At 45.1% G+C, this 26,702-nt stretch overlaps 1 protein-coding gene across 1 annotated transcript in view; it reads left to right on the forward strand.

Moving 5' to 3' along the window:
- Positions 1 to 26,702, forward strand: part of LOC107117157 (engulfment and cell motility protein 1) — a 346,435-nt gene that overhangs the window by 272,505 nt on the left and 47,228 nt on the right. Inside the window, exon 15 of the mRNA XM_015419223.1 lies at positions 10,379 to 10,487. Within this exon, the coding sequence (XP_015274709.1) occupies positions 10,379 to 10,487 (109 nt within the window). The remainder of the gene's footprint in view (positions 1 to 10,378; positions 10,488 to 26,702) is intronic.

A 26,702-nucleotide genomic window follows, 5' to 3' on the forward strand; every position in this document is an offset into this window, starting at 1 on the left:
CCTACACTAGCTGTATCCCATCAGTTTTGTTGGGTCCTATAAGTGGCCAGGAGTGCCCCATGACTGCAGTGCCCCAGCTACACACCTTTCTCTGGGCAGCACAGGCAACTATGAGCATGGGGGGCAGAAAACTGGCAAGCAAGCAGGTGGGCATAAGGACGGGGGGGGGGGTTTGGCAGCATTGGAACTTGCCAAAAACCCTGGGCTCTGGCAGCTCTCCCTCTTCAGGGTATGCCAAGGCCAGCCCTGGTTAATCTCCTGTTTTAGGTCCCTCGCCAGCTAGAGAGTTTAAAGGAAATACGAGGAACGCCCAGCCTTTGTCATCATCCTCTGTAATACTTTGCAACCGATGATGAAATATTACCATGCTCCAGTACACAATACACTTCGTAATGCTCTAAATGTTCATCACGAAGTTCAATAATGGTGCTTTCCCCCTGATTTTACTGCTGCCTTTCTATGTGTTCTGTGACAAACGTCGGGCTTTTTGCCCTTAGATGCATGTAGTTAGCCAGTATAACTTTTTCCTTGCTCCCCAAAGTGAAGATTTCCACGTGTCGTGCCTTTCTGCTGTAAATGGGGGTATGTCTGTGGTAGAGGGGCTTTCAGAGCTTCGAGCTGCTTTGCATATTGATTGCACAAAGTGCCACTTAATTGGCCGTGTTGCTGCTTCTCAGATCATCTTATTGATTGCTGCAGCCCTGCCTTACGACACATGCAGATACGCTGTCACCATTAAATATTTTATTCACTCATGAAATCTTAATGTATTGGGTTAATGCGAGAGAGCCCGGAGATACGACTGCGGGTGTTGTGATGTTGCTGAGTCTGTGGGCCCTTTCCCTTCCCTCTTTTTTATTGCACCTTCACTGATTTTTATTGCCGGCATTTATGAGTGAAATCTAAATTTCCTTTGAAATAGCATCCTGTCTTGCGGCAGGATTAATTTTCTTAGCAGAGAAAGGGGGCGGTTAATAGAGATCCCCATTCAATTTATGTTATCTACCATGGTTGCTTTTTCAGTTGGATCTTTTTTATCCTCTCTGTAATACTTGAGAACTGTTAGATTTTTTCTTCCCGCTGTAAAGGATTCTGAAGCAGAAGGGATGACTCATGCAATATGTACCGCGTTCCTGGAGAGAATCGGCAGAAATGTAAAAACAGAAATCGCTGAAGCGTTTCTTAGGTTACCTACCCATCTTTACGCATAACGTTTCACGATTAGGTGTGGTTTAAATCTTTATTTTTGGAGGCAAGTGGGGGGGGGGGAGTGCGTTAGGAAGCCAAGTGTCGATTTCTCAACAGTTGGGAGTTAATCTGAAGTACTGAGGAAGGATGGACCGCATAGGACCATGTTTGCTTCACTTGATTCCATGGGGTATCATTAGTTCGTATGCAGCCATGCAGTTCCTTCAATGGGACACCATTTCCATTTGAGGAAGAAGGGCCAGTGATTTTCATTGATGCCCTCCTCCCATTCACCATCCCTGTGGTGTTTCTGCAGGTCCACTGATCTCCAGGAACAAAGATCTGGGGAGCTTAATAGCCTGCAACACGAGGGGGAAGCTGTTCGGTCTGCCTCACTTTTGCTGTTGCTGATGATGGTTCTTTTGTTTCTTTTGCTTTCTGCCCTTTTTAAGCTGCCTCTGCACAGCTGGTGCCTAAATATTGTTGGGAAATGCTGTCTTGTGTGATCAGAAGCCACATGTCCTTTAGATATGCGTCACTGTGAATATTGACCCACTTTCCAAAGTGAACTCAAATCCGCAATCTAGTGGCCTGGACAGAAGGAAGGCAGCTTTTCTTCCACTGTCTCTCACTCTGAAGTGCTGCTGGTTTAGGTTCGAGACCCAGTCTAAGGAGCACCACCCCCACTTGGCTCAGCGACCCACATAATAGCAGTAAAGGGCTTTTAACCAAGTGGCAAGGTGTCCCTACAAGCTAGGAAGGAGCACGGAGAATCTGGATGCAGTAGAAGAAGAAATAAAGTCTGAGGGGAATAATACAAGTGTCCTGGTGAAGGGATTATCAGATCTCAAGCTGTCAAGCTAATATCGGGCATTCTGAGGTCAGTGCTAGAAAGCCGTGAAAAGCCAATTGCCACCCAAGCCGGAATAACGAGGCAGACAAAGGTAATGGATTTAAACCTTGGGCCACTTTATTAACTTACAACTTCAACTGGAACCAACGGCAAGGGCAAAACAGTTCAGCGGTATGGTCAAGACCAGGGATCGAAGACCCCTTCCTTAACCTCAACAGGGCGAGCCACCCTGCCCCAGGCAGGAGCCATCATCATTGGCTCCCCCCCAGCCGGCTAGCCATTGCAGAACAACCCCGTAGCCCAACCCCTGAGCTGCTAGGCTCAAAGGGAGGACCCAAGTGGGGTGGTCCCAAAGGCAGTCTGTTTTCCCCGCCCCATGCCGCAAGGCACAAAGGCTGTACTCACAGGACCCCTTCAACCCAAATAAATGGGTGTTGGCTGGTGCTCACTGTACCGCAACCTATATACCGCCTAGAACCCTGCTGTGAGGAACCCTTCTTAGGTAAAGGGAACCTCAGGAGCCCAAACCTTTCCCGACAGGTATGAAAGAATGGTACCAATAGCAGGGTTTAAAAATGAAATAAGAGGAAAGATTTATTCTTAATGAAAGGCAGGGAAATGGGGAAAAGGTTTTATGAGAGCAAACAGTTGGCAACGAACAAGTGAATTTATACCACCGATAAACCAGGGTCCCCCTGATTAGGCTCTGAATCCCAACTAGTCCCTGTGTGAGTGGATGTCTCTTGTTTAACCGGGGTCTGACCTTTTACTCTGACAAATCCCTTCAGCAGAGTCTGCTCTGCCCCTCTCTCTGGGACATCCTGCCACTGTCTCCCAGACTGAGTGGTTTCTCTCTGAAGGCAGCCACTCAAAAGGCCCCCTCCTCCATTAGATTCACTCTCTCCAAGCCCCAAAAAACCACTCTAACCACCCTTCCAACTGTCAGTTCTCCCCCCCCCCAGCCCCCTGCTGGATGCTTCCGTTGTCCTGGAGGACACCAATCAGAGTGAGCCTCTGCTACTACCTCCGCTCAGAGTGTTTTTTTCTAGTTCATCACACCTGCCATCACCAAGGCCAAGCCTCAGCTTAGGCCTTAGCGCCCACCGGGAGGCCCAAGCCCCCCCCCCCCGCAGCTCTTGTCATAGGTCCTCCAGGAAGATGTCCATGCCCAATTCAGACAGGTGGACCCCATCCTGTCGGTACAGCTCGGCACACCCCGCATGTATTGCCGGGTGCGGCAGAAAGACTCCCAGGCCGCCCTCCAGGCTCCGTCTTAACTCTCTATTTGGCTTCCGGCAAGCCTTGTCGATGGCCAGTTGACTCACCGCTCCCCTCCACACTCTGCGAGGTATGTTGGCCGACCACATTAACAGGGTCTCCGGCCATTGCCGGTGTATCAACTGGAAATCCTCCCGGGCTTGAATTATTAAGGCCTTCCCTTTTACCAGGCCCAAATTGTTACCCCCTAAATGCCGGACAAGAACATGTGGGGCGGGGCCGACCTTCTCGTCAAACAATAACTTCAGAAGGCCCGGCCATTGCAAACCATGCCTACCTTGCCACTCGACAGTGGCCCACTGGCTAAGTCCCAGCTGCGTGCTGATCTGCGTTCATCTGGCGCGGTGTGCCACCCAAAAAACAAAGCTGTGCCCGCAGATTAAAATCGACTTCCTTTCCTGCCGGGCAAACAAACCTGAAACAGAAAACACAGTTAACAAGGGGCCAATGAAGCCCAACAACCGCTACGGAGACAGCCCCTCACTGACTGGAGAAAGGGCGCACATAAGCCCTGAAGGCCCCCGAGCGCCATCTGCCCGGCCTCTGAATATCTCTTGCTGGATAACCCATAACCGCTGCAGTGGAAGCAGCACCAATGCGGACGGAATGCATACAAAAACGCATCCCCGCAAGACCCAGTCTCGCCAGCGCCTGAGCAGTGACGGACCAAAATTGGCGCTTCGTCAGTGGTGTGCCATCTTGGTGTTGGAACAACAAACCCTCCCACATACCCCGAAGTGCCATGTGGCTAGGGCTGCCACAGGGCATAGCTCCTTTTCCGCACAAGCCCCAAGCTCGGCCACCGCCCCACACTGGCACTGGTCCATCTTTGAGTGCCGCAAAACGATTGTGGCCCTGACCGCACCTAACTCCACATCCCGCACCTGTAGAGCCCTACCAGATTTATCACCTTTGGATTGTGCGACGAGCTCACTAATCCGGAACGCCCCAAAGAAAGCCACCAAGGTGGCGGCGTGTAACAGGGAGGCCTCAAAGTTAGAAGAGCAAACCTCCGCCCAACTAGCCTGTAGTCCCCGCAGAATCTCAGGAGAAATAGGCTGCCGGCCATCTGCACGGACACCAGCCTCCCGTGACCAGCCCTCTAGCATTTTACGAATTCTAAAATCCCCTGTGTGGTCAGCCACCGCTTTAGCTTTGCTGGTAAAGGCTACCGTGGACAACAGCCCCTTTATAGAACTAACCGCTAAGCCCTTACCTTTGGACACCACGCAAAAATGTAACAGATGGTCCACAGGAACGGGCCACGACTCAGAATACCCTACCTCCTGTCTAAAGTCCGAAAACTGATTGACCATCCGGTCATAAGCCCTTTTAGTGTTAGGCGCAACGGCTAATCCTATTGCCCTGCACACTTCTGCTTTCCAGCCAACCAAAGACCTGGTAGTACTTCAAGATGTGCAAGCATGTAATAGTAATAGTTTAAATATGAGTCTAAATATGCATCAATACAAAAGTACAAAGCCACAATGGTACAATACAATCTTGTTGTTACAGGTGATGGACGAAATTCTCCGGAATATCTTCCGTTTCATGAGACCTTCTTCTAGCATCAATCTTCCTATTAAAATACATTTATCGGTTACTGCAAGACAATATACCAAGCCACTACCTCTATGAATGCATAACCTTCATGCATACATGAAACTGTGTCTTCATTAATTCATAGAATTTCCAAAAGGATTCAACGATTTTCTACAGTAAATTTTTCATAATAAAATTACTATAGTCATGTTTACATTGTTCATAACAATATTGAAAATAAACATTACAAAATTGCATACATCCTTACCCCAAAAGAGAATAATATTCATTCCTGATACACTTCAGAGCATAATGACGAGGACAGTGCCGGGGCAGGCCGGGGCTTCCCTTCCGCCCATGCCACAGAACTCTGTGGAAGGGTAGTTAAAAGCCAAAAAATCAGTTGCTTCCTATAAAGTATTATATAGAATGTTTGCATTGAGATATGGGTAAATTGTCCAGATTGCTAAAACTCATTTTCCATGAGGCAGAGAGAGAAAGGTAGTTACCTGAGGCTTTGGATTTGGGATGCTGTTATAGTTCAGCAATATGTCTGTTGTTTAATTTCTTCTTCTTTTTAAAATGCGGCTTTTCCACATTGGGTGCCAACAGCACTACAAAACTGCTTACTCTGTCAGACACTGCCCTGAAAGTCAGAGATGAAAGGTCAGGTGGACTCAGCTTTTGGGGGTCCGATAATCTTAAACAAAATGAATCGCTACGTTTGGGGGCCCACAACATTTTGTCCTTTTTGGCACTTCTTTTTTAAAAAAAAATTATACATTTTACAGAACATAACAGCATGTCACAATATCAAAACAAACTTTGACAGAAATAAACAGTAAACAGGAGCAGTGATAGAGAACAATATGATTAAATTTTTAAAAAGCTAATACAGTGCTATAACAGTAAATTTTCCAGGTATCTTCTGTTTTGTCATTTTATCTCTTTCAGTAAAGTCCAAGAAAGGGAACCATCTTTCTAAGGAGTAGATTGGTACGCCGGATTCTCAGATGTTAAAATTTGGTCAGGAATTTTACCCATAATAAAATATTCCCACAATTTGTTACACCATTGTTTTAATAAAGGAGAGTCTTTAGTCTTCCATTGGCACACCAAGACCGCTTTAGCTGCTTCTGGCATAATGGAAATTCAATCTTTCCACATTTTAGTTATTACACTATCTTTCCAAAGATTTAATAATTTCAGGATGCAGAGGAATAGTATATCCAGTGTTGTTTTTATCTTTTCCAGTATTTCCCTCCAATCTGGCCACATCCGTTCCAGCAATGTGGGTCAATACTTGGATTAATGTAGTGCAGTTTTAAAGGAGTTATATGCCATCTGGCCAGAACTTTGAACAATTGAGCTTTAATATTTATATTATGTCAGAGTGCCACATGCTTGGGTCTCATAGCGGGGGCAGCTGTGCCCTTTGTGTGAGCAGTGACTCACGAAAGCTCCTACCCAGCCACCTATTTTGTTAGTCTTTAAGGTGCTACTGGACTCCTGCTCTTTTGTACTGCTGCAGACAGACTAACAAGTCTTGATCAAAAACATCTGGTTAGCTGCTGTACAGAAATGGAATACTGAACAGGATGGGTGAACTGGGTGGGTGCCAAGACCATAGGGCACCAAAAAACGTTGGCCCAGCCCTGGATGGGTTACCATACCAAGAATATTTGGACTTGTGGGTAACCATGTCAAAAAGGTTGGGAACCAGTGCTGTAGTGTATGTTCTACGCACACCTGGGAGGTGAATTGGATAAATCCCCTTTGATCGGGAGTGATTTGTTGGACTCAAAGATTCAAACATTCATACCCTCTTTATGTGACCCTTCTTGCTGGGTAGCTCACACCCCCCCCCCCCCATCTCCCAAACATGCTTGGAGGGTTTCTCTGATGATCACTGCAGAGGTTGGTGGGGGTGGGGAGTTGCAACAGTCATGAGGCTGTGAGATAAAAACGTTTCGGGGGGGGGCAGGGAGTGGTGAAAGTTTTGTTTTCTATAAAGCCTAGAAATTCTCTCCAGGTGTCTCACACATGATCTTTTGTGTCTTCACCTCCTGTTGTGTAGTGTTTTCCTCTGTCAACTATATTGTTCCATCTTTCAGTTTTTGAACACTTCACAATACAATATGGGGATGCATTTTTAAAATACTATTCCTATATTATTCTTGCATCTCCAGCAATTCCTTGAGACATTTGTATAGTACTTTTGTAACCTATCTGGCGTCCAGTGCCACCTATATATCATTTTTAGTATATTTTCTTTGTACGGTGTTGCTCTTAATAGTTTAATTGAATTCCAGGAGTTTTCCCATTCTTCCCTCTTTATCTTACGCCCCAAGTCCTTTTCCCATGTAATCATGGAAGGTTTTCCCCAATCATCTTTTAGCTCATCTTCTAGTAGTAGGTTATATATTTTCCCTATTTGTTTGTCTGACTCTCGCAACCAAATTTTATCTAATTGTGTATTATTGTATATTTAAACACAATGGCAAGAATCTGTATTGCTAGAAACTGGAAATCAGATATTATACCAAAAAGGGAAGAATTGATAAATAAACTATTCGAGGTAATAGAGATGGATAAACTGAATATGTTTCTGGCTGGAAAACTAGAAGATAAATTTAACCAGAAATGGTATAAGGCCATAAAATGGTACGAGAAAAATATTTAAAAATTTAACCCCGAATGTTAACAATGTAGAGAAATAACACATGTATGTGTGTATATTATGGAAAAATGTAAATAAACTATTTAAAAAAAATAAAAAAAATAAAAATAAAATACTATTCCAAGGTGTCCCGTTATCCCCCTGTATCCAGAATCCACCCCAGTTTTGGGGTTGGCCACTTCTGTTCTTTATGAACTCTGGGTGTTCATACTATGTTATTGTTAGTGGGTTTTTTTTTGTAGTTTGGTCTAAACCTTCACCCTTCAAATCCAACCTGCAGAAATCTCTTTGAGTCGCTAGCATGGAGCAGAAGCTCTCTGAGCTTTCCCCGTGCCAATTAAAATAAAGCCAGACTATTTGCAGGTAAGGCGCATAAATAGAAAGTGAAGCTGGCGGAAGGAAATCCCACAAAGAGCAATATTTTAAACGCTTGTTTGTCAAGAAAACCGACAGTGCTTTTAAAGTGTTCTTTGATATGAAGCCTGAAAAATCCTCTGTACTTGGAATGTTTTGATCTTCTGGCCAAGCGCCAGTTCCTTGAGCACTGGGCTTCTTTAACTGGTCTCATTTGGAGGACTGGTTGGGAATGCTTTTTGCAAAATACAGCTCTTAGTGGAAAATCATTCTAAATGATTTTCTAGGCACAGTTTTATTTCCTTGAAGTTAAATTAAAAACTGTAACTCATACTGATGCAAAAATTATTCTCCTTGCTCGTTGCTGTCAAATCTGTTTCAGCCTAGAGTATCAACTGTGGATGTGCCAATAAACACAAGCCTGGGTCAACTTCACCCTCCCCAGCTGAAAGTGCATCACGTGGTATTACCCCCGATGGATATTTCCCTAGTCTCACTCTAGGATATAGGCTGAGACGAGAACATGTAAATGTGATAACTGATTGTCACTTGTTTATAAAAGTACATGTTGGCATGGGAGGAGAGGGCAAAAGATATACAAGGGAAGGGAATTATGGGATTGGGGGGGGGTTTACAGAGCTCATCTCAGCAGTGTAAATAAAAGGGGGGAAGCCCTGTGCAGTAGGATCTTAACCCAGATGATATATTTATATTTTAGTAGAAAATATGGGGGGGGGGGAGATTGAAGGTCAAAGAAGACAGGGACGGCAAAGGATGAGATGGTTAGACAGTGTCATAGATGCAACGAACATGAAGTTGAGCAAACTTCAGAGGACAGCGGAAGACTGGAAGGCCTGGCGTGATCTGGTCCATGGGGTCGCGAAGAGTCGGACTCGACTGTGCGATTGAACAACAACAAATGGGGGGGGGGAGGTCATCCGAAACTACTGCTTTTTTAGTTATTACGAAAGTTTCGTTCTCAGGGTTCCAGCCCGCCTTCCATTTAGATGTTGCCCAGTGTGGTTGCAGCAGCAGAAACGTTTAGAGCGGTTTGATGCCTGGGTTAAAATACACAAAGCATGAGTTCCTAGGGCAGCCATTCTTTAGGGTTTGGCTCCCTCCACAAGGTCTCTAGAAGTTAGATCTCTAACTGGAGAGTGGATGGATCTTGTTTCTAATGGACATGTACTTAAAGGTACCAAGTAATGGACAAGCTGGTCAGTTCTCACATTGCAGTGGCCGAGGTACATTTTGAACTGGTGATAATTATTATAAGATAGCTTTCTTTACTATGTCTTTAACAAGAGGGACAAACATTATTTCTGACTTTAAAATCTCATGAAAATTGGCTATGGCAGAGTATGTGAATTCAGCATAGAATGAACAGACTAGAACAACGTGTGCTCTACAGTGGTTGAAGTGCTGAACTGGGATCTGGAAAATCCAGGTGTGAATCCCCTCTCTGCCATGGAAACTTACTAGGTGACCTTGGGCCAGTCACTCTCTCTCGGCATGACCTAGCATAAAGTTTTGCTGTTCTGAGGATAAAATGGAGGAAGAGAATGATGCTGGAACCCACTTTGCAAAGAAACGTGTGGGACAATACCTAAATAAACAAACATGTAGCGGGGAGCAGGAGGTCTCAAGCAGAAATCCTTGGTTGTGAATTGGGGTGTTGCAAACAGGTCTCTATTTGCAAGATGTTGGAAGATATGCATTAACTATTCCCCCCTGTAATGCACAGCTTCAGGGATGTATTGGGTGCATTCTAGTGTTGCAGTCATAAGCAGAGTAACATTCTTCTAAGTCCATTGAAGCTGATGAGTTTAGAAAGATGCAATGGCTTAGGATGGCACTGTAGGGCATGTGTCATGGGGAAGACAGCTAGATGAACACCCTGACAGCCAGGCATTATATGCCAGCACTGCATCTTGGAGTATCCGCAACGCATTGAATTCTACTGAAATGCTTAATGGCAGATGCAGAAGGGATCCCTTTGTAGTTGAGAGTTGAATGAAGGAAAGAAGTTTGAAAATGGTTGCCGTAATGGAGCTAAACCCATCTGTATTTTGATCGTTTTCCAGTGGGCTAGAAAAAGACATATTTGTTTCTTTTCACAAAGGCCGTGTTTAGTTTTCATCATAAAAGATATTATGAACTTTTATTTAAGTGACCCTGTGGTTATTCTGGGGAAAAAAATTGTATTCTGGTGGAACAAGTTCATAATTATGGAACAGCCTCCCCAGGGAGGTACACCTGGCCCCCCTCATTGTCAGTCTTCAGGAAGCAGTTGAAGTTTTGTTTAGGACTAATTGGCGTTTTTAAATTGTGACTTTTTATGGGTTTTATAATTATTTTTGTTGTGTTTTTATATTTTATAGTGTAAGCGAGTGGTTAATAAATGTTTAAATAATTTCATGTGACTTTTTGTGAACAGATAAAGGCGTACACTCTCTAAACTTCAGCACTGTGTTCCATTGCAGATTGTCTTGGAAAACAGTAGCCGAGAAGACAAGCACGAATGTCCCTTTGGTCGAAGTAGTATTGAATTGACAAAGCTGCTGTGTGAAATCCTGAAAGTAGGAGAGTTACGTAAGTCTGATCTGTGTTTTTCCTAGCTAAGCATTTGGTCTCGTGCCTGTAAGAAGTCATTCGCATTGCATCCCTGTTATAACTAAACTCCCCCCCCCCATCAATTCTCTTTTTGCCCCCGAAGAAGATATTGAATGCTACTTAATATTTCAAGGGAAGCATTTTCCTTTGTGATGCTGTAGTATAATGCACACTCAAATTTTGTATGCGCCTAACTTATGCCTTGGAGTATTAATTTCAGTTCATTGATATAAGCCAGTATAAAACCCTAGGATGGGTTCTGTGGCTTCCAGTCTCTTCAGGTATTTAACAGGTCAAAACACTTTGATGTAATAACCTCATGCATCACCTGCTGGTATTAAGATTCAGTATATGCCATCTTCCCTGGAAATTGGCACTCAGCCTAGGCTTAGCAGCAAGGGTAGAACACTGTGCCAACAGATGCGCTTGTTCCATTTAGACTGATTCAAATGTGCAGAAAAATGGCCCTTTTCTGGGCTACACCACTTGACACTGTGGTTGGGGGAGTGGATTGTATGTTGGTAAAGATGGCGCAGCCTTGCATGTTGTATTCCAAATAATTGAAATGTCATGATGAATTACTCCCTTCCGGTTACATATTAAATGATTGAAACTTCCTTAACGTGCAGAGTTAGCAAACTGGTTTGAATGAAAGGGCTATATAGCACCAATTAGAAGTGAAGTTTTTAAATCTGATTACATACATTGGGTGTGCTCAGTTGTACTACAGATTTTTTTTTAAAAAAATGGAACGATTGAGCCTTATCGAATTTTCCCATAATGGTAGGAATATTATCCAGACCAGTAGCCAGAAACAGAAACAGAAAACCTTTATTCGGCAGTTCGAAAGCAAGAAATTGCAAGTAGATAAATAGGTACCACTTTGGTGGGAAGGTAACAGCGTTCCGTGCGCCTTGGTGTTTAGTCATGCCGGCCACATGACCACGGAAACGTCTTCGGACAGCGCTGGCTCTTCGGCTTTGAAACGGAGATGAGCACCGCAACCCTAGAGTCGGATTCGACTGGCTTTCGAGCAAGGGAACCTTTACCTTTACCTTACAAGGAACAACATCAACCAATATTCCCAATATCTCAAAATACAAGGCAATCCTAGCATGGTTTACAAGGTTTACAGGATATTACTCTTGACTTCCATACATGGGTCAGAAATTCTGCAACAGATAGCGTTATTGCTGGGCTCTTGTCTGCTAGAAAGAAATTTAAATCCCTATCCAGAAAGTCTCTCTGCGAAGGGAGAAGAGGGCGAATCAAAATATTGTGCATAACGGAATATTTAGGACAACGAAAAAGAATATGGGTGACGGAATCAGGTTCCCCAAAATTACAGTTGCAAAGTCTATCCTTATACGGAACACCCCTGTATCTACCTGAGACCCAGTAGTCGTTAGAAGTAAAGGGAAAGGGTGCGAGTTGGGGAGAATAAATGAGCTTGAATCTCATGTTTGCTCTTACTGTATTGACTTCCCACCTCGAAAACAAACTTCTGACCAGGCCCATAAAAGACAAACAGGGAATCCTTTATTTAGACATTTGATAAGTACCCAAGCTGAACCAGTGCAGTGTAGAAGTCCTGTGTTCAAATTCACACTTACATTTGAAGTTTTCTGGGTCACCTGCAACCACTCTCTCTGGGCTGGATCCAGCCAGTTCTTCACTCAATCTCACCCAACTCCCCGCCTTACTACAGTCTCTCTCCCATCCTACTTAGCGTTACACAAGCAGGTCCTATGGTCCCCAGCATAGTTTTTTTGTGGGCAGAAAAGCAGTTTGGATCCTACCCTCTGTCTCACCCTACCCTACGTAGCAGGGTGATTTTGAGGGGAAAATGGGAGAAGAGCTATGCACCTTGGATGTGGGACAAAAAATGTGAGTACTAATAGACATTTTCCGGAAGTGCTGTTGCACCCCCTTCAGCTGCTTCAACTGATGTCCAACATTAATGTGTGGACTCTAATCTGGGAGAACCGGGTTTGAGTCCACATTCCTCCACTTTCAGCTGCTGGATGACCTTGGGCGAGCCATAGTTCTGTCAGAGCTGTTCTTGAAAGAGCTCCCTCAGTCCCACGTACCTCACAGGGTGTCTGCTGTGTGGAGGGGAAGGCAAAGGAGATTGTAAGCACCTCTGAGACTCCGAGTGAAGGGCGGGATATAAATCCAACCTCTTCTTCTCTTATTTAACATCTTCAGTGTTTTACAGTCCTGTTTTTCTTCCTAGAGCTCCCTTTGGGCTTAGCAGGGGGTGTACTGTTCACTTACTGTAGAGTAGATTCCTTTGCAAACAAGCCACCCTCCTCCCAAAGCATGTTGTCTTGCTGTATTGGGTCTCTTGCCCACAAAGAACGTGTCTGATTTGTTGTGCTGAGGCTTAGAGACTCAAGCTGTTTCTTCGGGAGAGCCGCAGGATAATTACTTCAGTTAGCAATATAAGGTTGCGTCTGCAGTCTTAAAATTGTCAGTCACAGTCAGGACGAAGATATGCCTGACAAGTTTAGGTGTTTAATATTTCAAAATCTGCATTAACAATACAATTCAGTTCTTCCTTGAGTAGAAATTTACGACTGGCCACTGTTTCGTTAGAATGCACTCTTTTTTTAACATCTTCCAAGATGTATAATTTAAAAGGCATGATAAATTACTTCCTTCTTGTAAAATATTAAATGGACAAAACTTTCTTCAAAGTGCAAAGTTGCTGAATCTGTCTTTTTGAAAGAATGGGCAATCTGGCAACTGCTTTAAAAAAAATTGTGGTTAGGTTGCAAGGAGGTACTGAAAAGCCATACCCTACCAATACGTTTAAAAAAAAAACAAAAAACATCACACTATCCTGCCTTGGTTAAAATATTGAGTTGGATCAAGACAAGCACGTCCATGGGTGCAGAGGGACCTTCCGCACATGGAGCGTGGCTTTCTCCGCTCCCCACTCCCATAGCAGCACAACATGCCCCTCCCCCTGAAGATCTCTCCCGGGAGAAAGGGGGGGATCCACCAGGAGATTTCAGTGAGTGTTTGGGGTTGCTGTGGGAGGGGAGAGCTGAGAAAGTTGCAGAAGTCCTTATACCTGCAGATACACCGCACTGGATTCAACGTGCTGTTTAGGTGATTTTTGGCAGTTTTCTGAAGGAGTTGCTATCCTATTCAGTGTTAAGGTAATGTCATGCACCTTGCTCATACCTAGCTGTCTGCAAAGTGAGGTTAACCGAGTTCACAGCTGTAGAGGCCGGAGGTGAGATGTGGCCATGCAGTCCGCTGTGCTTCTAAATGTTGCTGGTTCACATCTCAGTTGACATCCTCTGGAGCCAGTTTCTTTGTAGAAACTATGTGGGTTGTGGCGTTTGGTGGCCATGCCGGGTTTTTTATATAAATAAAACTCTTTGTACTTGAATCGTGTCACTTGAGCTGAACAGGCCGTGGTGTTCTTTGTGATTCTGGGGCCGTGGGCAGAAATCCAGTCTAGGGCCCTAGAATCACTGCTGTCCCTCGGGGGCCTCCTGCTGCACCTCCCCCTGCCTGCAGGGTCCGAGCAAGGAGTGGCCGTCGCCCCATGGGAGGAGTGGGAGCTGCTGCTGACACCAGATGCCAGCTTCCCGAGCAGCTGCCCTAGCCTCCGACTGGGCACATACAAGCAACCACTGGTACTGAGTTGGTTTTCCTTCTCCGTGGTGGTGGTGGGGTTTGAGGGCAGTTGGGTTTCCCCAGCGTGAAGCCCAGGGCAGCTGCCCCTGCTGGCCTTTGGTCAAGACCACTCCTGGATCTGAGTACTAAATACACAGATCTTGTGTGAAAGGCTCTGCCAGGTGGTAATACACCCATGTGCCAATTGAAGGTCTCAAACTACCTGTTACCATAACTATTCAGCTGCTGCCCCCCCCCCCCATATCACTTGGAGAAGTTTAGATAATGCAGATGTGTTTGTAGTTTCTGTTTTTCCCTGCAAGCAGCAGCCCATTAAGATGGGTGGGGAAAATGAGGAGGAGATGTGGGTTGGTGGGCACTGTGCACTGAAGATGACATAGGCTTTGCTCCTAGCATATCTCACCACATCAGCTGTAGCCTGTGCTTGAAATCAGATCTGGAGTGGTCTGCATGGCAAAGAACCCAAGCTGTTGCGTTCATAACTTTGAAATGCCACGTGCCGCTTTGTAGTTAAGAATATGCTAGCATACTTATTGCGTGTTTTGAAACAAGACAGATGTTCATCTGAAAGATTCCCTGTCGGTAGCATTTACCCTCTTTTAAAGAGATCTGCACTTAACTTTTATTACTAACCATGCAGGGTTATATGACTCACATTGTTCATAATCGTAAGGCTTTTGATGAACAAACATCTTTCAGTGTTTTTTATTTAATGAGAGGAAACTGCGTTTGTGGTTAGCCTCATGCAGTATTTAGTTGTTGTTGTTTTATTTACAAGGCTGATTTTATAGGCAAGTACATTCTAACACCCAGAGTTCTTTTTGTACCAGGAACTCCTTTGCATATTAGGCCACACACCCCTAATGTAGCCAATCCTCCAAGAGCTTACAGTAGCCCCTGTAAGAAGAGCTCTGTAAGCTCTTGGAGGATTGGCTACGTTAGGGGGTGTGGCCTAATATGCAAAGGAGTTCCTGCTACAAAAAGAGCCCGGCCCAAGATGGCCACATGTAAAGGAAGAGCCTGTGGCATCATGATCCCTCAGTGTGCTTTTAGGTCTTTGTGGGTTTAGAAAAATCCAGGAGAGATTCAGGCCTGTGGGGAAAAGGGAAAAGTGTCCCATTGGGTTTCACAACAACCCTCTGAGGTCTTGATCTATGGTCATGTGCTGATTGGGAATAATGTATTTTGGCTCAGTCGGGACAGTAGGATGAATAAGGTTCATTTTTAATCTATCTGCTCTCCAAAGAGAGCTGATAACCGTGTGGGCATCAGCGTAGTTACATGTGCAAAGCGTAGGTCTATTCGTGCAACAGAATACAGTGGGAATTAGGTAAAGATCAGAGTTCAGGCAATCAGTGGGGCTTGCACGGTCGAAGGCCTCCACACCTTAAATAATGAAGGCTTCCCTTACTCGAAAGCCAGTCGAATCCGACTCTAGGGATGCGGTGCTCATCTCTGTTTCCAAGCCAAAGAGCCAGCGCTGTCCGAAGACGTTTCCGTGGTCATGTGGCCGGCATGACTAAACACCAAGGCGCACGGAACGCTGTTACCTTCCCACCAAAGCAGTACCTATTTATCTACTTGCAATTTCTTGCTTTCGAACTGCTAGGTTGGCAGGAGGTGGGACCAGAGACGGGAGCTCACTCCATCATATGGCACTCGGGTCTCAAACTGCTGAACTACAGACCTTCCAGTTTGCAGTTCTGCGTCTTAACCAGTTGAGCCACCGCAGCCCCCTAAATAATGAAAGCTTCCTGTAAATGGAAACAAGAACATCAGAGAAAGGTAGAATAAGAGTTGATTTTATGCCCCACCCTTCACTACCTGAAGGAGTCTCAGAGGAGCTTACAATCACCTTCCCTTCCTCTCCCCACCACAGACACCCTATGAGGTAGGTGGGGCTGAGAGAGTTTTGAGAGAGCTGTGACTGGCCCAAGGTCACCCAGCTGGGTTTATGTGGAGGAGAAACCCAGTTCTCCAGATTAGATTCTGCCACTCTTAACCACTACACCAAGCTGGCAACCAGCAGGGAGTGGGAGGACTTAATGTGAGCAAAGAGAAGCCTAGGCCGGCAATGTCATTTAAGGCATGCACCAGAAATGACAACATCATGTTGCAGGCGACGCAGGGACACCCTGGTATTTGAATGAAACCTCTGTAATAGAGGTCACTTTTACCATAGAGTTTTTGCCCAAATTTGCCCAAATTCCAGAGCATCCCTGTTTTGCCAGTGATGTGATGACATCACTTCCTGTGCATGCCAGAAGTGACATCACAATATTCCTGGTAACACAGGACTAGGCCCTCTTTTACTGTTGGTCAGTCCCCTGGTGGTCAGCTGATCAGCACCAGGGGATGGGGCCCCAGAGAAGGGAATCCCCCCACCCCTAGTGGGGGACTGGCAACCCTAGCTTGGGGGCAGGGCATCCCCCACCAGGGGCTTAGCAGCCCTATATGTAGACTAGACCTATGGCCCAGTTTCAGCTTGATGTTATCTGTGTGAGTTGCGTGCACTCATGTTTGTTTATGCTAGATCCTCAGCCAGAGTATGGAACGTTAGTAAAATAAAGGTAAAGGTTTCCCTTGCTCGAAAACCAGTCGAGTCCGACTCTAGGGTTGCGGTGCTCATCTCCGTTTCAAAGCCGAAGAGCCAGGGCTGTCTGAAGACGTTTCCGTGGTCATGTGGCCGGCATGACTAAACACCAAGGTGCACGGAACGCTGTTACCTTCCCACCGAAGGGGTACCTATTTATCTACTTGCAATTTCTTGCTTTCGAACTGCTAGGTTGACAGGAGCTGGAACTAGAGACGGGAGCTCACTCCATCATGCGGCACGGGTCTCGAACTGCTGAACTACTGACCTTCCACAGCCTGCAGTTCAGCGTCTTAACCACTTGAGCCACCGCAGCTCCATGAAACGTCAGCATGCCAGAAATTCAAAGCCCAGGCTGGCGTATTAAAACTGTACACACAGGGCAAAACAAGATGCTGGTTATGTGCAGTACCACGCTAGTGTCAAGTTGGTTTCATGTTAGCTTGTCAATGCAGGTCTGCTTGTGTAGCGCAATGAACATGCCCTCCTGCTTGCTGTGCTTTCGGGCAGGGAAGGTTTGAGAGGTGTAACGCTTTGGGTAGACCTCTTGCTTTTCTCTGCCTTCCTACCCAGGAGGGAGGGGGCAGCGTGGAACTTATAGAAACAGCTGGGAGGAAAAGAGTTGCTTTTCGACTGTTCCGTGTTCTGGCGTTTCTCTGGAGAAGGGCAGGGAAAATTAGCTGCTTGAGGTAAACACTGGAAGATGTATTTATTTTTTTAAAGCCCCCTAGTTTGGTACGCTGTGGCTCACCACAGGGCAAAGAAAGGCAGATGGGGCAGTTAGCCAGGGCTTTAAACTTCTCAAGCCTTCTGTGGGTATAGAAACATCTTCCAGGATGCAGCCTTCAGTATTCTAAGCTAGCAGAGCCCTTCTCTTTGCCTCATGAACAATGCCTCATGAACAAAAATCAATGTGAACTTTCTTGGGTAAAGTGTTTCGCAAATGTTTAAAGGTTTTCTGTTGTTGTTCTTGTTTTCCTTTTGTTCGTTGTGTGTAGTGTATTCAAAGCTGCCTTGAATGCATGATATGTTGTGAAACATCAAATTGAAGTGTAATGTAAAGCTTCGTCCTGGGCTTGGATCCAAATCCATCCAATCGTGTTACTAGCCCAGGAAGCATCTAACCAATCACCTTCTAGCAAGCTCCCTGAGCGGGAACATCCGTGATCGGTCCTTATGTGAACAACCTTATTGGTTGGTATTTGTACAGTGGGTGTGGCTACATTAGCCGGGAATGTTTAAAAGCAGGACAGCTGCAATGTAAAGGCTGTTCTGGCTATCAGATGTTGATCCGTGTTGGAGTTGTGTTCGAGTTGAAGAATAAAGTTGTATTCTTGCTGAATCACTCTCCGACTGCTTTGTTAAGTGAGCAACTTAACATTGTGCATTGTGGTGTTGGTGAAACAAACTTCTGATAATCATCATCCACAATATGTATTTTTTAAAGGTCCCAACACTCTGCTTGTGTGGGTGTGCTGAATTGAATTCAGACGACTGCTTCATTACCTCTACATTTTTAACCTTGTATAAGTCTGATTCTCTCCTCCCCTTATGGTTGCCAACTCTAGCTAGGGAAATTCCTGGAGATTTGAAGGTAGAGCTTAGAGAAGGCAAGGTTTGGGGAGGGGAGTGGCGTCAGTGGAAGATAATACCGAGGGATTTCTTCAAGGAAACTGATCTCTGTCATCTGGAGATCAGTTGTAATTCAGAGAGATCTCCAGGCTCTTCTTGTTTCCAAGTCTTAGCAATCAAAATTCTAGCCGCTGTGAGCATATACGTTAACATGTATACATTTTTCCCATTATATTCGTTTGGGATTATATTTAACAAGTATGTCTCCGGACATAGTTTTAAATCCATGTGCAGCACTTCGCCGATTAAATTATGTACACATTTCCAAAAACTGAACATCTTTTCGCAGTTCCACCACATATGGATAAATGTCCCTATGTTAGTTTTACATCTCCAACAGTTTTTATTCGTTGTTTTATAAACTTATGGAGGTTGCAGAAATGGATAAATTAACTGTAATCTTGCAAAGAAAAGATGATATGGTGTTTAAAGAAAGATGGGCAGATTTCTATAAATGGGTTAAAGATAAATCTTTGTAATAGACTCGTCAGGATGTATAACTTATAAATGTAAAAGATGTACATCTTATTTTGTATCATAAAACCTAAATAAACTCCTTTAAAAAAGAGAGAGAGAGAGAGAGAGAGAGATCTCCAGGCTCCACCTGGAGGTTGGCAAGCCTACCTCCCCACTCTTTTGGCTATGAGAAACAACATTGAAACTTTTCCTTGTCATACACTGGAAGCATTTCAATGAACTCCAGTCTAATAGAAACTCAATATTTGAACTGAACCCAGGCAGATCACTGAAGACCTTTCAAAGGCAACAGAAGCACTGGACCCTAGCTAAAGCATTTGAGGGAATCTTCAAGGATGTCTTTCATTTTCCTTTCCTCTTACATTTATCATTTGGCAGCAGTGCTTCACTTTGAAATACTGGGACATTCAACAGGGCATATATCTGTTGCTGTCGTTCCTTGCCAATACAGCATTTTGGTTTTGGTCCATAAAAAAAATAACATAAATGAATAATCAGAAGAGTTAGCAGAGCGTAGTGGAACCAGCTGTACAATTAGAGCAGGATACTTAACTGTAGGACGCTGACATTCCAGTCTACTTTGAAGTCTAATCTATCACTTTCTTTTTTGCCTAATTGTTCTTGCTAATGAAAGGCTTAAGAAAATTAGTTTCCCACAACTGAACTTCACTTGCCCTTCTCAAGCGATCCTTAGATCAGTTGAAGCCAGGCTAGGAAAAGCTAAGAACCCCCCCCTGGGCTTTGCAGACGTTTTTTTTTTAAAAAGTCAGCTGAAGTTTCAGTAGTGCTGGCTCAGTAAAAGAGAGGTCGGTGTGGCATTTTGCTGGATTGTATTTTACTTTGGCTGTAAATTAGAACAATGACCTGGAGGGCCATCTATTTTTGGCGCTTAAGACATATCTAGTATTTTCTGTTCAGGTAGGAGAATTGTCACAAATACTTCAGAAACCATCTCAGTGGTTATGTTGCTGTTTAAGGGCATAAACTGTATACGTCTCTGGAAAGATTAAAAGCTCAATGACATTTTGGTCTATATCCATATTTGGTGCCCTGACCTAAATGGCAATATCTCGTCAGATCTTGGAAGCTAAGCAGGATTGGCCCTGGTTAATATTTGGATGGGAGCCTGCCAAGGAAGTCTGGGTTACTACCCAGAGGCAGGCAGTGGCAAACCACCTTTGTTAGTCTGTTTCCTTGAAAACCCTACGGAGTCTCCATAAGTTATTTGTGACCTGACAGCACTTAACGCCAACCACCACCACATATTTGGTAAAGTGTACATACGCAGGGGTACAAAGAGCCACCACAGGCCCTCAGTTAAAGATTCCCTCTGGTGGTCCTCTGCTTCGTACTACCCAGAGCCAACCCAATCATACTAAAACAAATAATATCACTTGCCTGGCTCCACGGTCCCCCAAGGAGACCAGAGCCCTAGAATCTTACCCCCTTTCCCCACCCCTCAGTGTAGAGGGGCCATTTCCTAACCTGGCCAGTGAGAGGAGGGGGATGGTGGCAGTCTTTGGCATCATGTCAACGTACAGTATCACTTCTGGCATGAAACTAAAAGCGACATCGTCGTGTCCGGGCAACACTCATTTGGGGTGAATTCTAGATTCTTTCCCTGATATGACATCTTTTCTGATTTCATGTCACACACTGGTGCAGTGCCAAAGAACTTATCCTCATCAACTCCCCCTCCCCAAAATCTCCTACCAGGATGCCAGTACCTGGCAACCCTACCCTGCCTCACGGCCGAACACATTATGAGCGGTGTGATCATGATATAGCAGCCCCCGCCTCTGCCTACAATATGACACATAAGCAGGGCATACATATTTACATGATATTTACCTATTAGGATTTTTTTGTGCTTGAAAACAAGGCAGGGATATGTAGGCATTTGGTGCCATGCCCAGGTCTTCAATATACATATATCGCCTCTCTTTTAAAAAAAAAACCCAACACAGTTTGATCATGCAAATCTTTAGGGGCTCAGATCTCAGCCATTCTGTATCTGCAGTGTCCTGTGTTGCAGACGTGGTACTCTGTGGAGCGCATTCCAGCCGTACCGGGTGTTCCAGATGACTCAGGTCAGGCCTGATTCAGATGTAGCCATGCACTGAAGAAGCTTTAGACCTTTTGTTAGCTTTCCTATCTCAGATCATTGAACTCCTAGCCAGAGGTACACCTCGAAAACATTTTAGGCTCATCCCTGGTATAGTACACAAGTAAATTCTATTAGAGATTCTCTGCTTCCATTTTGAGCTTTAATTGAAGCATAACTGTTGCATTTGTTAACATTGACTGAATCAATAAAACATTATACCATCCATCCATCATTGATACACAGATAATTAAAGGAGAGCAATTACGTGAGTCTATAAAAGTTTGTTACCCCCCAAAGCACGTCACAGGAAAAGAGCCCCTTCTGTGAAGAAAGCTCTCGACCAGTTCAACGTCCACTATTCATAGGATTTTTAACGTCGTTTCTTAGCAATAGCTTAACTGTCTCACTTGATAAGGGCACACATTCTTGGCTAACTCATTACCTTATAGCTTTGAACGCCATGCAAGCTTATCTGTTCTTGAAATACCTTCTTAAAATGTGTTGAAATAGTCCATTCTTGCTACTGTTTATCTTAACAAAAATAGTTTAAAATAGTAATTACAAGTTTCTCATACATATGAATATCTTTTGACCCTCAGCCAACACATTCACCTTTGGATCTTATCTCCACTTCTGTGAAGCTGAACATTTCTGCTTTTGCACCTGGGCTTCAACACATAATAGCTACTGATAATGGGTTAGACAGCTTCTAATCTACACAAGGCTGTATAATTGTGTTATTGCTTTGTTTCTTGTCTCTCTCCCAGGCTATTCTATTCTGGGTCTCTAAACTCCCTCATCTCAGAGGAAATGGATTCCAGTAACGTTCAGGTCCTGCACCTTTCATTTTACAAATGTAGGCAAGGAATTTATTTAACATACCCAACTCCTGGAACTGAGGGGAGGAGAGATGCTTCACTACTTGGCTGGGGAGTTAGATACTTTATTTGTGCCGAAACAGAAAGTTCCTTAGCTCTAGACCATCACCTTCATATGATTCAGCTATGCTTTAAAAGGGTAGAGGGGGAGTTATGTTTAATGACCTATGTCAAATATGAAAATATTTCTATTATAAAAATAGTTTTCTGCTGAGGTTTAATTAGGGATTTCTAGGAAAAAAGGGGAGGTCTGCTAGCCAAGCATTTAGTAGAGATTCTTTTCTCATTTGGTAAGGGTGGAGGAGGACTGAATCATAACATGTTTTTTTTTATTAGAAAGACCGTCTTCCCCTTAAAAAAAAAAAGATGTTTACACAAGGATGAAATAGTTCTGAAAGAAAGCAAGAAGGGAAGGTAGCCTTAGGGTAGCCATAAGGTAAAAAGCAGAAAAACAGGGAATATATTTTATGGAAGTAATGAGAAAACATCGGATTAGTCACAAAGGAACAGATTTCTCTCCACATCAGGTACCAGGCAGCCATGGGGCTGCTGTATGTGGGCTTGACCCAGGGCTGCTGCTTCTTCTTGGGGGGGGGGGGAGGTACCAGAACTCTCAAGAGGGAAATGAAGTTTTCAGTCTGTATAATTGTCTAAGAAGCTCCAGAACACCATTCTGGCACATTCCCCCAGAAAGAACGCCCTGGTTTGATCATTCTGAGCTGTTGTAGGCTATAGTCTGTTTGACAGTGGTTTTTAAAGGTGGTGTGACAGGTTTAACCCCTAACAGAAAAGTTTCAGAACAACACTGGTATAGGGGAAAAATAAAAATGACCACTGGTTAAGTCCAGGCGTAGGTATCTTTGTTTGGATTGGATCCTACCCACTTTTCTGCTCCATCTCACCCAGCCCACCTTCTCCCTGTGGCCACCGTCCTTCATAGCTTTTGTAAGAACATAAGAGAAGCCAATGTTGGATCAGGCCAATGGCCCATCCAGTCCAACACTCAGTCACACAGTGGCCAAAAATACCAGGTGCCATCAGGAGGTCCAGCAGTGGGGCCAGGACACTAGAAGCCCTCCCACTGTTGCACCCCCCATGCACCAAGAATACAGTGCATCACCTGCCCCAGCCTGTGAGTTCCTATCTATACCTTGTGGCTAATAGCCACTGATGGACCTCTGCTCCATATGTTTATCCAGTTCCCTCTTGAAGCTGTCCATGATTGTAGCCGCCACCACCTCCTGTGGCAGTGAATTCCATGTGTTAATCACTCTTCGGGTGAAGTACTTCCTTTTATCTGTTCAAACCTGACTGCTCAGCCCACGAGTTCTTGTATTGTGAGAAAGGGAGAAAAGTACTTCTTTCTCGACCTGCTCTATCCCAGGCATAATCTTATAAACCTCGATCATGTCACCCCTCAGCTGTCGTTTCTCCAAGCTAAAGAGCCCCAAGCGCTTTAACCTTTCTTCATAGGGAAAGCTTTCCAACCGTTTTATCATTCTAGTTGTCCTTTTCTGCACTTTTCCCAATGCTATAGTATCCTTTTTGAGGTGTGGTGACCAGAACTGTACACAGTACTCCGAATGAGGACATACCATCAATTTATACAGGGGCATTATTTGTCCCACAATCCCCAGCATAGCTTTTTTGGTGGTCAAATAGGACCCTCCTTCTTCCAGTAAGAAGGCTGGCAGGATCCAACCCCCTGTTTTTAAGATGCTTACATCCTGCACTCCCTGTTTTAAAAAAAATACACAAGGGAACTTGCAACAAGGATAGAAGGATCAAACCACACAAAGAAAGACCTAAAAAGGCAGCAGTGGTATGGAACAGCTGCTCCATGAAGGGGGCCTTGGCATTCTCCCCTCTCTTTTTGGAGAAGGGGTGTCCATTGGAGTCCCAGAGGGTTAGGTCAAAGATGGCCAAGCTGGCTGATGGGAAGAGATATAAGGTTCCCAATCACCAAGTCAGGGTCTGCCAGTTTCGTGGTTTGCTGCAAGCACAGTTAGCATTATATCTGTATTTTGGCTTGGCTACGCTTTGAGTTGGGATCTGCAAATGCAGTTGCCAGTGCTAACCATACATTTGTTTCTAGCAGCAAAGAAGGAAAGCGACTGCTATATTCTGAACTGGAAGCAGGGGTCGTTTCGTAGAAAAAGAGCTAGGGGAACTCATTAGCATAACTCATTAGCATATGCCACACCCCCTGACATCACCGGAAGTGTGTCATAAGGCCACACACCCCGCCCCCAATAGCCCCGGCCGCCGCCGCCGGCCTTGCAGCTCCACTGCCATCCGGCCGCCGCCCCATGAGGGGCCCGGCAGTGGACCTGCAAGGCCAGCGGGAGTGCAAGGAAGCCCCGCAAAGGCCCTCCCTGGCCCCAGGCAGGCAGGGGTGGGGAGAGGCAGGGAGGAAGCAAATTACTCTCCCTCTTCTCCTGCCTCCTCCAGGCTGAATGAGGGCCGGAAGCGGGGCGGCCGGAAGCAGAGGGTGTGGCTTCGTCATGTGTCCCGCCCCCCGTACCTCACCCGGGGGAACTGCAATCCCCAGCGATCCCCCCCGAAATGACCTCTGACTGGAAGTAGTACAAAAAACACTAAACTCCTACAGGAGTAGAAGTCTGAGAGTACTCAGTAGTCTACCCTTCTAAGTCTGTTGACTTGGATAAACTTAACAAGGGCATTTAGGATGGCACTTCATGAGTTCTTAATTTGAAACTACACCAGGCCGTGTCTTCTGCCAGTGTGCAGCAACTGTGTCATGACTGGGAGGAGGGAGCTGTTGACCCCGTGCATCAGCTGCCAGTGATGAGGTCAGATTAAAATGGATGTGAGCATCTTCCTAGATCCTAGTGGGTGTGTTCTCTCTTTTTAGGGACTCCAACCATGATTGCGGGGGGGGGGTGTTCTTTCAGCTTCTGTTTTCCGTACAGTAGTGACATTGGCAACCAATATTCCGCTTGCTAACTGTTAACGATAAACGCATATAACACACTTGGTAGCATTTTAGTACTACTGTGGACCTGTTTTCATGTACAGGGCTCCCAGCCTGTGGAGACTGCATTGTTTTCACCAGTTTGCCATGCGCAGGATTTAATCTTGCAGCATATTTAGGGAAGCCTGGCTTTTCTGAAAGGCATATTCTGTATGTAGCAGTGGGTGGCCATGTAGGCTCATAAAGTAAAGGTAAAGGTTCCCTTGCTCGAAAGCCAGTCGAGTCCGACTCTAGGGTTGCGGTGCTCATCTCCGTTTCAAAGCCGAAGAGCCAGCGCTGTCCGAAGACGTTTCCGTGGTCATGCGGCCGGCATGACTAAACACAAGGCGCACGGAACGCTGTTACCTTCCCACCGAAGTGGTACCTATTTATCTACTTGCAATTTCTTGCTTTCGAACTGCTAGGCTCATAGCCAAGTACATTTATAACTATGTTTATCTGTTCAAATAGGCCTTGGCAACTCAGGTTATCCTTTTCATTTCAGAACTAGGACTTTTCACCTTAAGATTCCTTTCCTTGCCAGACACACGAGCCAGTTTGCTGTACCTGTGATGCTGAAATGGTACCAGAGGGAGGTGGGGCTTACGAATGAGATTGTGTAAGATTGTGGAGGCTCTTTGATGGGTCGGACAATGTTTGTAATGTTTAAACAGGTATTTTTTGCATTCATGTAGGAGGGAAAAACCCAGAGTGTACGTATCAAATAAAATAAGTGATTACGGGTAACGCTATTAACTTTTTCATATCAAATAGTGTTAATAATAGTTGGTGTTCTAAACCTTCCATTCTCCGAAGAGCACAGTGAATTACTCTGCAGGGGAGTCTCCAGAGGAACTGCATCCCTACATCCCTTTCTGTGTGCACATATAGATAATCAAATGAACTGACACAGATCTGTACTTCAAAAAGTGGGGATGTGCATTTCCATTTTCCCTTCTTTCCCCCCATTCCCATGTGCACTAGTGACCTGTCAACAGTTGCCTTATATATGATTACTGCTGCCAGGTTGGTCTTCACAGGGCAATGGAAACCAGCATATCAGAAAGGAGACACACACTCAGATTAGACCTACTATGGTCAGGGGCTACACAGAGAATGGAACTGGCAATAGAATAGACTGAATCAATACCATAATTGCTCTAAGCTGATAAACAATGTTTATATCCATAGTTGTAAAAGGGAAAGGGACAGTTGGTGAAGCCCAGCGGTCATTTCGGGGGGGAACGTGGGGGAACACAGTTCCCCCGGATGAGGTGCGGGGGGGCGGGGAACATGATGAAGCCCCGCCCCCTGCTTCCGGCCGCCCCTCTTCCAGCCCTCATTCAGCCAGGAGGAGGCAGGAGAAGAGGGAGGGTAAGTTGCTTCCTCCCTGCCTCTCCCCACCCCTGCCTGCCTGGGGCCAGGGAGGGCCTTCGCAGGGCTTCCTCACAATTCCTGCTGGCGTTGCAGGTCCACCGCCGGGCCCCTGATGTCAGGGGGTGTGGCATATGGTAATGAGTTATGCTAATGAGTTCCCCTAGCTCTTTTTCTACGAAATGACCCCTGGTGAAGCCACAGATAAAGCTGTTCTTCCTCTGTAAAGTATTGTGCATATTGATGGTGATGTTCACGTAAATGTTAGTATGTGGTATGTTCTGTATGGTCCAAGAGAAAAGTTAAGCAAGTTTGACTACCCTGAAAGACTACCTGGGAATCCTGTGCTCTGAAGCTGCTCTGTGGAGGAAAAGTAGGATATCTGTGATAAAGGAAAATGCCTACTTTCGGACCAGATTCCTGCTATGGGTAGTGTAGAGAGTGCTGGAGACTGGATGTGAGAAGCTGTTGCTCAAATACCCACTCAAATGTGAGGTTCACAATG

This window comes from Gekko japonicus, unplaced genomic scaffold (assembly GCF_001447785.1).
Source record: "Gekko japonicus isolate JY-2015 unplaced genomic scaffold, Gekko_japonicus_V1.1 scaffold190, whole genome shotgun sequence".
NCBI classification, from domain to species: Eukaryota; Metazoa; Chordata; class Lepidosauria; order Squamata; family Gekkonidae; genus Gekko; species Gekko japonicus.